Source organism: Spermophilus citellus (assembly GCF_964194105.1).
Source record: "Spermophilus citellus genome assembly, chromosome: 4".
Taxonomy (NCBI): Eukaryota; Metazoa; Chordata; class Mammalia; order Rodentia; family Sciuridae; genus Spermophilus; species Spermophilus citellus.
This window is the reverse complement of record NC_138185.1, coordinates 24,137,878-24,151,425: the sequence shown is the minus strand read 5'-3', so window position 1 is coordinate 24,151,425 and position 13,548 is coordinate 24,137,878. Positions and strand designations below refer to the sequence as shown.

Genomic DNA, 13,548 nt, shown 5'->3' with positions numbered 1-13,548 from the left:
GGCTCAGAGGGGTCAGGTAACTTCCTCAGGGCCTTGGAGTTAATAAGGAGTAAAAGCCAGGCTTGGAGCCCAAACTTTTTTTTTGTATTAGGAATTGAACTCAGGGATACTTGACCATTGAGCCGCACCCCCAGCCCTATTTTGTATTTTATTTAGAGACAGGGTCTCTACTGAGTTGCTTAGCAACTTGCTCTTGCTGGGGCTTGCCATGAATCCATAATCCTTTTGCCTCAGCCTCCCAACCCGCTTGGATTACAGGTGTGCGCCACCGGGCCCTGCTTGGAGGCCAAACTTACTCACTGGGTCTGGAGCTTCTTTTTATCACTGCTGGGCTGTTGTATGAGGACAGATGGGCTCGTGACCATAACAGTCAAGAGCTCCTCCTCATGCCTGACTTGTTTTTCTTTGAATGTAGCCTGATACTTCATCTTATTTTCTTGGGCTTAGTAGTCTCCTTAAGGGTCCTAATGAAAATTTAGATGCCTTCAAAGATGAGGTCCCACCAATCTTCAAAGCTCTCGGCTCGCTCTAGTCCAAGGTCTTTCTATGCAGAGAAGTTGCCCCCTGCCACTTCTACAGCTCCCATGACTGGTTTCTTTTTTTTCCTGAGGGGCTCTCATATTGTCCTTCCAGAATCATCAGCCTTATTGGCTGGTTCCATAGTCATTCCCCTTGGCTGCCTCTCCTCCTTTCTGACTATTCTCCAAATGTGCTCTGGGCCCCAGGACCTTATGGATAGGTAGAATCAGGGCAGAACTCAGATCTTGCCGTCAGTAATATGTGGTCTCTGCTTGCCTTCTCCCTATCAGGAGCACAGCCAGGACACAGATGCGGAGGATGGGGCCTTGCAGTAAGCAGGTATGGGGACCGTGAAGGTGGGAGAGGGAGGGGAACAGTGAAGTGGAGGACATGCCTTTTCCCTGGAGCTGGCCTAGAAGGGTAGCACTATGTTGAGGAATGAAAGCCCCTTCACATCCAGCATCTTGCCATACCACTCTGTGGTGGGAGCTTGGCAGGCTGAGGAAGCAGGATATCATGCATAGCCACACCCATTCAGCAAGGGTTCCCTCAGCACACTCTGAGCCATGTTGCCTGTCTCCACCCTTGAGGAACTTCTAGTCTGGTGGAGGAAGATACAGACTAGATTAATTGCCACCCAGTATGAGCAGGATGACAATGGAGGGAATTCTAGCTGGAGGAAGAAACAATGTGTAGCTGAGCCTGCTCCTGATTAAGGGAGAAGCATTCCACTCCAAGGGAATAGCCTTAGCAGAGGTGCAGCACTGTGACAGTCCTTGGAGTGTGATGAAGCCAAGGGACTCTCTCATGTTGCAGTTCAGTTCTACATAGTAGGGAAAGAACACTGTTCATCATCATAGGGTGATGACTGTGAAGCATCCTATGTGCTAGATTTAGGGGCTTAGGCTTGATCTTGTTGTGTGTGGGGGGAATGCCCTGTGGGACAGTAGGTGCACCTGCTTTGTCTGATTACATTTTTGGCCCTGCAGGGTTGAAATGTGGAAACTTAGTTACTGAAGGGTGCAGGCAGATACTACATATCTTATAAGATCCCAAGATAGTAATTGATGTATTTTAGCTTGGAACCCAGTGGATGTAACTTTAAAGCCTGCTCGCTGACCACTATCCACTGCCCTGCTCTGCCTTATCCTACAGGAAAACTAGGTCACATCCAGCTATCTGACACATTTCTTAAGGGGCCATGTTCAGAATAAGACAGGCTTAGGGTAAAGGGAGACCTCAAACTCTAATGCTCCCAGGGAGGTGTCTTGATAGATAACACATTCATGTTTTAGGATACTTCCACCACAAGGACTTCCAGAACAGTTAAGCTTAGAAAAGGCCTCATGTGCAGCCTTTCTTCTTGGAATTCCATAACTTGTTTAAAAGGAGGCTAAATTTTGCCTTGTGAAGCTATTTCACAGGTTAGATAAGGAAATGGAAGCACAGAGAGTGGGTAGGACTTGCCCATATAACTATATGGCCAGAAAATTAAATGAGGTCAGAACCAAAGTGCAGGTATCTCTTGGTCTGCAGATATCATTCCACCCGTTCGTTTTCCCTACCCCTGTGATCAAGAGTACTAGGGTCCCTTCCTCTCAGCCTTGGTGTCTTCTTTGTCTCTTTCTCAGCCTGACAGGAGCAGCGGCCACCAGCAGAAGGGCATCACTGTCCCAGACCTCAAGCTGGGCACCCACCCATGGATGCCAACCTGTAGTGGGTGCCAGAGGAAAGCTGGCAGCAGGCACTTCTCCCCCCACATCCCAACCAGTGTCACATCCTCTGCAGGTGGAGTTACCAGTCTACCCATTCCCCATGCACCTTCCCTGTCTGCACTGCCCAGGCTAGGTGGCAGAGCAAAGGGGGTTCCCTACACTCTGCCTTCTCTCCCTAGGACAAGCCCAGGCTTGGGGTTTTTCTATAGTTTTGGAGGGGTGGGTGGTACAAGGAGGGGGACCCTGATAATAAAGAGATTGGATCCAAACCTATTGTAAGATGGGATGGTTTGTGTTTTCTCATCACAGTATCCTGGCCCTTCTGCTCACTAGAAAGGGTCTGATTCACTCTTCTTCACTTATACCCTCCCAGGGAACATTGTCTAGGGTGTCTAATACTGATTCATCTGGGCCTTACTGTCCTCAATTAAAATCGTGATATGAATGGCCAGTAGGGCTGCTGGAGAGGGTTGGATGTGCTAGTACCCAGGAGTACTCTCTGCTAGCTAAAGTGCCAAGTAATTGTGACCCATTTGCTACCCAGTAGTACATCATGGCCTCATCTTTTCCTCAGTTTCTCATTATCTGGTCTTTCCCAGCTCTAAAATGATTCTAGAATCTACTACCAACTTTGCCTTCTCTATCCTGCCTTAGCATATCATGGTTTTTTCACTTGGACTTTGCCTTCTCACTAGCCTCCCAATCTCCAGCTTCTCTCCTGAGCAATTTCCCACCACCCATCATAGTGTTTTTTTCCAATAATCTTAATTGGCTTTATTTTGATTTCAAATTAGGCAATAATTCATTCCATAAAATAGAATGTTTCCATAAACAGAGTTGGTTACATGGACAGAGAAAGCCTGTGAAGAAAGCAAAAACAAAGAACCAAAGGTGGACTGGTCATTTCAAAGTTGTTTCCCCTCTTTTGGTCAGGCTCTCCCTTAGGTGAGAGTGTACCAAACCTTTAGGGTATTCTTGTTGCTTAAGTCACCATTATTTTGGGCTTCTGATCTCAGTACATCCTCATAGGTTATAGGGTCCTCATAGTCAGGCATTTCTTTTGTTTTCACCATTCCAGCCCAAAAGAGACCATTGAAATTCATCAGATGACTGTATGCAGTTAAAACTCTTTGGGAAGCTACAACCAGGATGACTACTATTATGACTAGAGAATAATATCAAGAGTTTGGAATTATGTTCCTTAGCCAGTCTCCATAAACCAAACCAGCTACATCGAATAGATCAGAGACAGATGAGAAATCTGTTTCAACAAAGTAGAGTCTGTTCATTCATTTTTGCAGTACCCAATGTATTTATCTATATGGAATGAGAAGTGTCAGCAACTGATCCCTTCCCTGTTCAGCTAGGTACTATCATCTAGCATCCCAGCAGTGGGTTAGGGCTGGGGGTGTAGCTTAGTGGTAAGATGCCTGCCTATGCTTCTATCTAAGCACCAATTAGAAAAGAAAAAAAAAATGGGATAAATTAAAGCAGGGCATGCTAACCCTATAAAATTATAAGACCATAGTATAGTTTTGAACAGGTGGTTGCACTATGGATGTTGCTAAACTTAACCTGGTCCATATGAGAGGTGGACTAAAGGATCTCTTAGGACTATAAAGATCTGGGTTTGACGTGACAGATCCAACACTCCATCAGGTCACCCACAGAAATTACTTAGTGGGAAATTCTTGGCATACTGCAAAGCTAGAGAGGTAAGCATCAGCAAAGAAAAATTAAGAGGGTGGGGTCACAGTCTTATGGTAGGGATTCTTGTTCCATGAGCTCTGGAGAAGTTGCTCACAGTGTGAAATCATTTTCTCATCTGGTGTGCAGTTTAATATCCCTGGCTGTGATCAGGCATTTTAGATGTGGCCCACTAGGCACTTGGGGGTTCAAAGCGTAGCTTCAGGTGCCTTCACCCAGTGCCAGTTCAGCTTACCTGAAATGGCCTGCACAAAAGGCACGAGACTAATCTCTTGAAATGTATATTGAGTTGTCCAGCTTCAGTTTATAGGGCTTAAGGAACTGAGCAGTTTTTGTTCTTAATTGGAGAGTTATAGCCAGATATTATAGAAAACTAGATGAATCCAGAAACTAGTGCAGTCTATGCTAATCATAAAAACTTAAAAGCCGGTCTAGGGCTGTAGCTCAGTGGCAGAGCTCTTGCCTAGCATGCTTGTGGTACTGGGTTTGATCCTCAGCACCACATAAAAATAAACAAATAAAATAAAGGCATGCTGTCCATGTACAGCTACAAAACAACAACAACAACAAAAAAAAAACTCCAAAACCAATGAACAGGGCTACAATCATTAGTAAGTGTACTGTATTTTTTTTTTCTGAAACATTTTTCTGTCTATAATCACCCCAGTTTTTTTTCTAAGTAATCACATTAAGATCAATTTGTTTGCACAATAGGTCTATTATATGCATAATAGACAGTAGGTCTGATATATATATGCATAAGAATAGCCAGAATAACCACGGCTCTTTTTAAATTAGTTTGGTTGGAAATTTGACAAGAAACTTCAGATTGGACTTTTAAAACACCTTGAGACTAGAAAGCCAAACCAAAGCAGACTTCAGACTTATAATACCCTGTAATCTTTTAAAAATATCTTTAAAAAAATAAACACACACAGTTGTAGCTGGACACAATACCTTTTATTTTTATTTATTTTTATGTGGTGCTGAGGATTGAACCCAGCGCCTCGCATGCGCTAGGTGAGTGCTCTACTGCTGAGCCACAAACCCAGCCCCTTAACCTGTAATCTTGAGGGTTTTGGGCCTCCCAGGATGTGATGATTTTTACTCACTTGTTATAAAGCTGGGAACCCTTGAGGGCAGGGTTTCTATGGATATTCTTAAATATGGCATCCTAGTGACAACCAGTATTTTCAATTGTATCCTGTTATAAAAATTATTTTTTGAAGTTATGCAAATAACCATATTGCCATATAAATAAGTATACTCAAATATAGCTTCCAGATTCTGGAGGGGTCAGATAAGGAGAAAAAGTGAATTTTCATTTACAAAAGCATATTTTATGAAATTATAGTAAACTATAGTTTGAAAGAAACTTTCCATAAATCTGGAAAGTGAACTACAAAAAGCAATGTTAAAAAGTAAAAACCTATAATTATTTTTCATCAGTTCATCAGTCTTGTTTAATTATACTGTTTGATTGTAGTCAGCAGTTTTATAAACCCATCAAAACTTGTGAGTTCTTACCAGATCCAAAGTTAGAAATCTGTGCTTGTTAGAGTTCTTTTCATCCTTTTCATGAACTCCTTGACAAAGACATAGCACTTCAATTTAACTATGAACAACAAAACTTAAGGTATCCATGACTCATGATCTGGTTAAAGTTTATCTCTGTAGTATATAGTAATTTAACATAACTAGAATCATGACTAATAGGACATACCAAGACACATCAGATTTCTAGGAATCATACAATTTTCGGAGCACACATTACAAATCCATACATCTGAAAAAGGTAAAGATCATTTTTTATTCGACAATGCTGCCTATATGATTTAGCAAATCAAAGTAAGCCTAATTCATCTCTATTGTACTTTCCCTCTGGAAATCCCAAAGTAGTTCAAGTTCAAAAAGGTGTAGTTTTAGAATTTGATGTGGGGAAGTTTGTCAAAAACATCACAGGGATTAAATAGGATCAAAGAATCATAGTGAAATCAAAGTGACAAAAGATTTCAAGGGCACAAAGCACAATAAGTTCTCATAGAATAGTAGGTCAGTTATCTAAAAAGTAAAGAAAAACTTGTAATTCTTAAGAGTAGATCTACACCTTAAGAAAATCTTGTTAGCATAGTTTTGCATCTGTGTACTTTTATATTAATGCCTAATTTTTGCAAAAACTTGTAATTTCCTTCTAACTTAGCCAACTGGATCTTACATAAAATTTCTTTTACAAGACTGATCTTCCACAGACAGAACTTCCAGAGTTTCCTTCAACCACTAGTCATTTTTCCCATACTTTTCTTCTCTCATACTGGAAGAACCACTCTTTTTTTCCCCCTGAAAAGCATCTTCATGGTCTATAATCTTCATGTGTTAACGGCCTGGTATATGGAGTTGTTTCCCACCGTATTTTTAGTTACCACCCATTAGAATTTAAGTCCTTAGCAAATTATGAATCAGTATTCTCTAGAATTTTCATAATTTCTAGAAAAAAGGTGCTCAGTCCTAACATTTTAAAAATATGGAATGGGACACATTTACTAAAAGACCCAAATATATTTAGCTTCTTTGTACTATATAAAAACCACATGCCAAAAATACAAATTTTAAACTTATGCTTAACAATTGATGTTTCAGTGTTTTAATTTTATTGAGAAATGACCCAGAACTTAATTTCCTTTTAAGGTTTCAAATTACCACCACTACCCTGACCAAAAAGAAAAGAAAAAAAGAAACTGGAGAGTTTATGCCATTTACATTTACCTGTTTTACTCTATTTGAAATGCTTTGGAAAACAAAACTAGCCATTGTCTTTATTACTATTTTTTGTTCTAACCAAAGCATATTCTGAGCACCTACATGGAACATAGGGCAGTTACTAAGGGCAATGCCCATCTGGAGCATTGGCTCACACACCAGATACAGAGGCTAGGTAGCTATGAACACAGTGCCTGAAGGCTCCAACCCTCCTGGCTTAGCCCAGGAGGCAGGACTAAGAAAACAGATGGGACCTTGCTGAGCCTGGCCCCACTCTTGAGGCTGGCAGTCCAGGTGCCATAGAAACATTCTTGTCTCCAAATTTCACCATGGCCACCTGTCCAGACCTCAGGGCCTTAAAAGCAAAAACATAATCTCAAAGCAAGATGGTTCCCACACGGAATATAGCAGCTGCTCTTCACATTCTCAGCTCAACAACATGTCAGGCAAATATCAAAAATATCACAGAGGAGAGAGACTTAAAAAAACAAAAGGTTAAGTCAACATGTTTCCGTTTTACTCTTTTCTCTCAACTAACGTCCATCAAGCACCTCATTCTCATTCTGCTTGTCTGCGTCTGGACTGAACCTATAGCCTCATACATGTATACATGTGTATACACACACACAAAACGTCCGATTAATTATTAAGTGTTTTAACTTTTCCTTAAGTCAGTTAAATAGTTGTTTCATGTATTTTGGTAGAAGTCTATCTTGTGGATATGGACAACACTGATAACACAGAAACAGACTAAAGCATGTGTGTGTGTGCATATGTGTGTACACGTGAGTGTACGTGCGCACATGCTGGGGATGGAACCCAGGACCTTAAGGCAAATGCTGGACTGCTGAGCTATAGTCCCAGGCCAGGATTCTTCATTTGCCTATTTTAATATTGTTCCCTCCTTCAGAGAGCCAGTTCTTTAATCACTTGTTTATCATCACTCTGAACAAAATTAGCTAGACAATCCTAAATTTGAAAGTGTTTCAAAATAGTCCTATTAATTTAGCTCATTTCTTAATTAGATTATTGACTTAAGGGTGCAGCTCATTTTCAAATAGGGCAAAGGGAATATTTTCTATGCCTGCTGGATCTGAGGATTTTGTACTTTACCTAGCTTTCTTCATCTTCGGGGTAATAAAGCAAAAAAGTTGGTAGTTTTTAGTAGCTTAAGCTTTTCATATGGTCTTTGGTAAAAGTCTTCTCAAAGTGGCAAAAAAAAATTGAGGGGTTGAGGGGGTAGCTCAGTGGTAGAGCATTCACCTAGCACATACAAGGCCCTGGGTTCAATCCTCAGCACCACATAAAAATAAATAAATAAAATAAAATGACTCTAGTAAGATTTGCCAGTTTTGCAAGCATTTGTACCTTCTAGGGCCAAATACCTACACCTAACACATGTGAAAATGGACATTAACTGGAAAGCAGGAGTACTCAGATGGTTAGCAATTAGGTACCACTTTTATTTTGGATCTTAGATGTCTCAGAGATAAAAGCCTAAGCCAGTTAGGATGTGTCAAGCCATGGAGTTAGGATGTGTTGGTGGCAAGTGACCTAGTGGCTTTTAAGTGCTCAACTGCCAGAAACTGGCTTTGGCTCTAGAACCCCTCAGCCAATTTAACCAACGACTTTTCCCAGCTCAGTGTATAAAAAAGGAAGAGGGATAGAATCCACATATCTGCAGATTCTGAGAAGTTGCTCATACCTCCTGCAATATGGCCATCACTGCTGATTATCTTTAAGACTAATTTTTGCCATTGATTTAACTACCACAAACCAAAAGTGAAGACCTCTCTCACTATGCAGGCTAATCCAGGTACCTCAGATGGCAAAAGGAATGCAACACCCAATTCAAAAAGCAGAATCTGGCCCAAGAGGGATTGACTTAGACCTTCAGTGCTCCATGAGGAAGATAGGAGACAATGGAGTCAGCAGTACCTCTTCAGCTATGTTCTGAAAGGGGTCTTGGGAGTTACCAAGCAGCCTCCTTCAGGTTTCTTCACAGGATCTCCAGATCACGTTATTACTGAAACATGCCCATTCCCTGTGTAAAAGCTTTTACTGCCTGACTCATCATCAGGACAAAAATCCCAATTCCTGAATGTGAGGTGTGTGCTCCTCCTTGCTCTGGCCTCCTTCTCACCACCCCTTTCCTGCCTCCATGGAGACCATCCACTTCAGCCTCACAATACATCCAAGTGCTTCATGCTCTAGGTAGTTTTGGTGGCAAGGAATGGAGCCCCCACTGGTTACCTCAGGTCAAGAGTTGGGGCCCCGTGGTGGGCCACCAGTCTGGCATTTGCTCTTAATACCTGGCCAAGTTCCTTCAAACTTCTGTTGCTTCATAGATTACATATAGTCCACCATGCCCTAATTTATCCTCTTTCCCTTTTATTTCCCACAAGGAATTAATTTCCCCCACTTCAGGTTCCCAAAAGAATTAATTGCCACAGCAGATCCTTTTGAATTCAGTCATAGGTTATCAGTACCCACCTCAGCCAGCAAAGTGAATGATACAGATGTGGCTGTTCTCATTAGTATGAGGCAGCAGAGGGCGGCACCAGAGACATGCCTTACCTGGGAAATGTCTGCTCACTTTAAGCTGCTGCTCAAGGATCATCACTCTGAGTCTCAGACCAACCCATTGCTCTTCTGCATTTTTCCTCCTCTAGAGACCTTCCCCAGCTCAGGAAACCCAGGTCCATCATCAGAAAGTGGGTGGTCTGGGTTCTTTCCTTCCATCTTTACATGTTTCTCAAAGTTTGTCAGGCTGCTGAAATTCTTATTGAAAATTTTTAGTCACCAGTTCTATAGCATAGCTTCCACCTAGGCCTTGGCTATAGGTTTTGGTGGAGGATGAAGGCCAGGCTTGGGACAATGCTCAGTCTCCCCTGGTTATGAAAACCTCCAGGAGTCTGTTATCTGATATGTCCAACATCTGCTTTTGTGTGTTATTTTTAAACCTTTATTTTATGTGGTGCTGTGGATCAAACCCAGTTTCTCACAGGTACTAGGCAAGTGCTCTGCCACTGAGCTACAGCCACAGCTGCTTCTTAATTATACTCCTTGGCTTTTTAGGAGAGGGAGGGAGGGAGATAGAGAGAGTGCGTGTGTGTGTGTGTGTGTGTGTAAGCATTCCCTGGGTGCTCTGCTAAGTTCTTTACATATATCACATTATGTCTCTTCACAACAGTCCCCCAGGGATAGAGATACTTAACCCATGTAATAGGTTGGGAAGTTGAATAATTATCTAAACTCATGTCACCTGAGGAGGACGAGGCAGGAGGATCACCAAGTTCAAAGCCAGCCTCAGCAACTTAGACCCTGTCTCAAAAAATATAAAGGGCCAGGGATGTAGGTTCACTCCTTGGTACCAAAAGAAGTTGTCATTTAATATGAATATCCATTTTTCCCTTAAAACAGCTGGTCCTCCAATGGCTTCAAATGTATTCATAAAGTAAGCCAACTTTAAATGAAGGAGCAGTGAGTTTTACAGTTTCTGGAGTATCTTACGTTATCATCCAAGGAACATTTGAAAGGACAGTTACAAAGGCCCAAATTGGGTATTTGGTCCTTTATTCTCTGAAGAATATATCCATTAATGTGCAAGCACTAAGCCTTTGTTGCAAATCCTTGCAAGAGTTTGGTGTCCAAGGGTGGAGAGTTCATTTGGAACCCTGAGACAGGCAACCATCCCAAGATTAGTCTTTCTTTAACAGAAAGCCAAATAATCCCATTCTCACCATAAAACAGAAGCAGTGTCTACAGTCCCCAAGATTTAGTGTGAAAAGCACACACTTGGCAGGGCCAACTGGTACCACCCTTTGGGAAAAGGGATATGGTTACAAGTGCTACCAGCCACTTAAGTCTCATTCTCTGACCCTGAAATTCAACCCTGGGAATTCAGCCTAAGTAAAATGTTCAAAGAAGGAAAGTAGTTATATGTGCCAGGCAGGCCTAGGTTTAGTTAAGCACTCTACATATACTGTCTCACTTGTGACTTAGAGATAGGCATTTCCCATTTTATAGGATGAGAATACAAGATATAATCAATGGCTGAAGAGGACTGCCATTCTGGACTCTCCAAAACACATACTTATAGCATTATTAAGAATTAGCAAGGGCTGGGGATGTGGCTCAAGCGGTAGCGCGCTCGCCTGGCATACGTGCGGCCCAGGTTCGATCCTCAGCACCACATACCAACAAAGATGTTGTGTCCGCCAAGAACTAAAAAAAATAAACATTTAAAAAAAAAAAAAAAGAATTAGCAAGACTGGGCATATAGCTCAGTTGGCAGAGTGCTTGCCTCACATGCACAAGGTCCTTGGTTCAATCCCCAACACCACACACAAAAAAGTAAACTGAAAAATAAATGATCTAAGAGTAAACTATATTAAAAAAAAAAAGAATTAGCAAGCACCTACCATTAAAGTATTTATTTAATAAACTATGGCATAAAATGGACTATAATTCAGTCTTAAAAATTATGAAGACTGTACTAACTTGGGAAAGAAGATCTGGACACTAAAAGGTTGTAAGGTGGTAGGACTGCTACAAAGCCTAACTTCTAGAAATGAATTACAGGGCTGGGGATATAGCTCAGTTTTGGTAAAGAGCTTGCCTAGCATGCACAGGGCCCCCAACAGTCAAAAAAAAAAAAAAATATATATATATACATATATATATATATATATATATGTTACAAAATTGAAATGTTCTCCACAAATGTGAAATCTTAGCCCTGACAGAGCAAGGGAGCTGGATAGAGAGTCTAGGTACAGAGCAGGGGCCTCAGATGCTACCTAGTAGCATGTCTTCCAGGTTATTCGCCCAGCATTTTTTCTGCAGAACACTCACCCTCCAAGAGATTTGGCAGGGGAAGGCAGAGTGGCTGTCTGTATATCTTATACTTCTTTTAAAGAAATACACTCAAGTATTTAATAATGATTTATTTTTCTGTGGTGCTGAGGATCTAATCCAGTACCTCACATGCTAGGCAAGTGCTCTGCCACTGGGCCCTCCCTGGCCCCAGCCCCAGCCATCTATAGCTTTTTTGGTACTGTTCTTCTCTTAACGCTGGGTATATATAAGTTAAGCTTGCTCTCAAAGCTTAACTTCATGGTGGGCCAGTGGGTGGGCAGTATCTTGTCCACAGGAGGCTGGGACCTGAAGTGTAAAGAGAACCTGGTGGATACCCTTACAAAGCTTTAAGCTTTTCTGTAGGTGGGGGTGAAGGATATGGAATTAACAGGATTTTTCAAAGAGTAGAACTATGACTTCATGTTTATATGCAGATAAAAATGTGTATCAGCACACTGAAGTTTCCTTAGGAAATTATGAAACCTATTTATTCTCAAGCTGTTTTTTACCATGGAACCCCTTTTCCTTTTTTGGTCTGCCTAATTAGGAACAGTTCTTAACACTGTTTTTAATATAATTTGAATTGTAAATGATGGTCTGGTCTCAAACATAGCTCTTGATAACAAACCCTCAATTGCCTTTGTTTTCTTCATTTCATGGCAAGGTTCCTTCCAACTGAGCTCAGGGTGTTAAGAAGTAGAAGTAGGCTGATGCTACTGTGTATGAGCAGTCTAGGGCAACCTATCATTTTTGGCATATAGTCAATTCAATTTTAACCAAACAGTATGTCAACTGGAATATCTTAAAGGGGCAGAATCAATCATGAGAATCTGTTTTGAGAATGAGGTTTAAAAACAGAAGTTTAAATCATTACTGTTTATGAACCTGTCACCAAACTCTAACATCCCATACCTTCCCTTAAGAGGTCCCACTAAAGAAATGAACACACATACATACACACAAAAGCAAAGGAGCGCTAATTATACAAGAGGCACTGATCCTTGCTTTATTCACGTAGTAATATCCAACATTGGGAATTGTGTGGGTATAGATACAAAAAAAGGAAAATGGGATCATAAACAATAGTTGGGTTCATCATGGCAGTGATGACAGCTCAACCAGTGTGTGGTTCCCCCAGGACCTACTTGGTTGAGGGAGGGGAGGCCTCCCTCTACCACTACACAGCCAAGGTACTTTGACAACACTTGGCCTATACTTTAAATTAGGGGTCACAGTGATTCAATACAGCATGGTCGAGACACTCAGGGTCAAGTAACTGCTCCTGGCCACTTAGTAGGAATAGCCTGGCAATAAGAAATTGAGTACTGTGTATGCCTTATCCTTAGCAGATTGGGGCAAGGAAGATCACAGCAGAGACCCATGAGATAGCCTTCTCCCTGTGCATCAACAGAGAAACCCTTCGAGCTAAGTCCTCAGGAGGCAGAACTGGAGGTACCCCAGAAACATCACATCAGCAGCAGCATATCTTGGTTTCTCATGGTCCCATTTAAAAGTTACTTTATTACAGAAAATAGAAAAGCTTTTGTGGTTGGCCTTTTTGAGACCCAGAACACTAAATGAGGGATGGAGGGGAGAAGCTTCCTCTAGCACCACCATTTAGACTCAGAAGAGTTCTCTACTGCATATACCACACCACTTCCTTGCCAACACAGATACCCAACTAATGTGCCAGTTACAAGACAAAATTTATAGGCCATAAAGGAAGAAAATTCTGAGGGAGGGTACTTAGCACCTTATATTTCCCTCATGTGGTAAAGTTGGAGGAGGACCTGGCAGTGAGGTAGCAGCAACAACCCTCACATAAAGAAAAGAACTGAATTTTACAGTCATTCCCTGGACATTGAAAATAAGCAGTATTTGTCCTAGATCTCATGCTCCAACCACCCTCTCATGGGAAGCCATGTCACGTTAGCCTTGTATCTCCAAAGAAGCTGAGAAGGAAAATGGCTTCCCAGCTGAATGAAGTGCC

General features: G+C 41.6%; 1 protein-coding gene across 1 annotated transcript in view; it reads left to right on the top strand.

Annotated features, from left to right (window-relative positions):
* Positions 1 to 2,518, top strand: part of RALY (RALY heterogeneous nuclear ribonucleoprotein) — an 84,347-nt gene extending 81,829 nt beyond the window's left edge. Inside the window, exons 8-9 of the mRNA XM_081289944.1 lie at positions 810 to 858; positions 2,151 to 2,518. Coding sequence (XP_081146070.1) covers positions 810 to 854 — 45 coding nt within the window. The 3' untranslated portion in view covers positions 855 to 858; positions 2,151 to 2,518. The remainder of the gene's footprint in view (positions 1 to 809; positions 859 to 2,150) is intronic.
* The last annotated feature ends 11,030 nt before the right edge of the window (positions 2,519 to 13,548 follow it).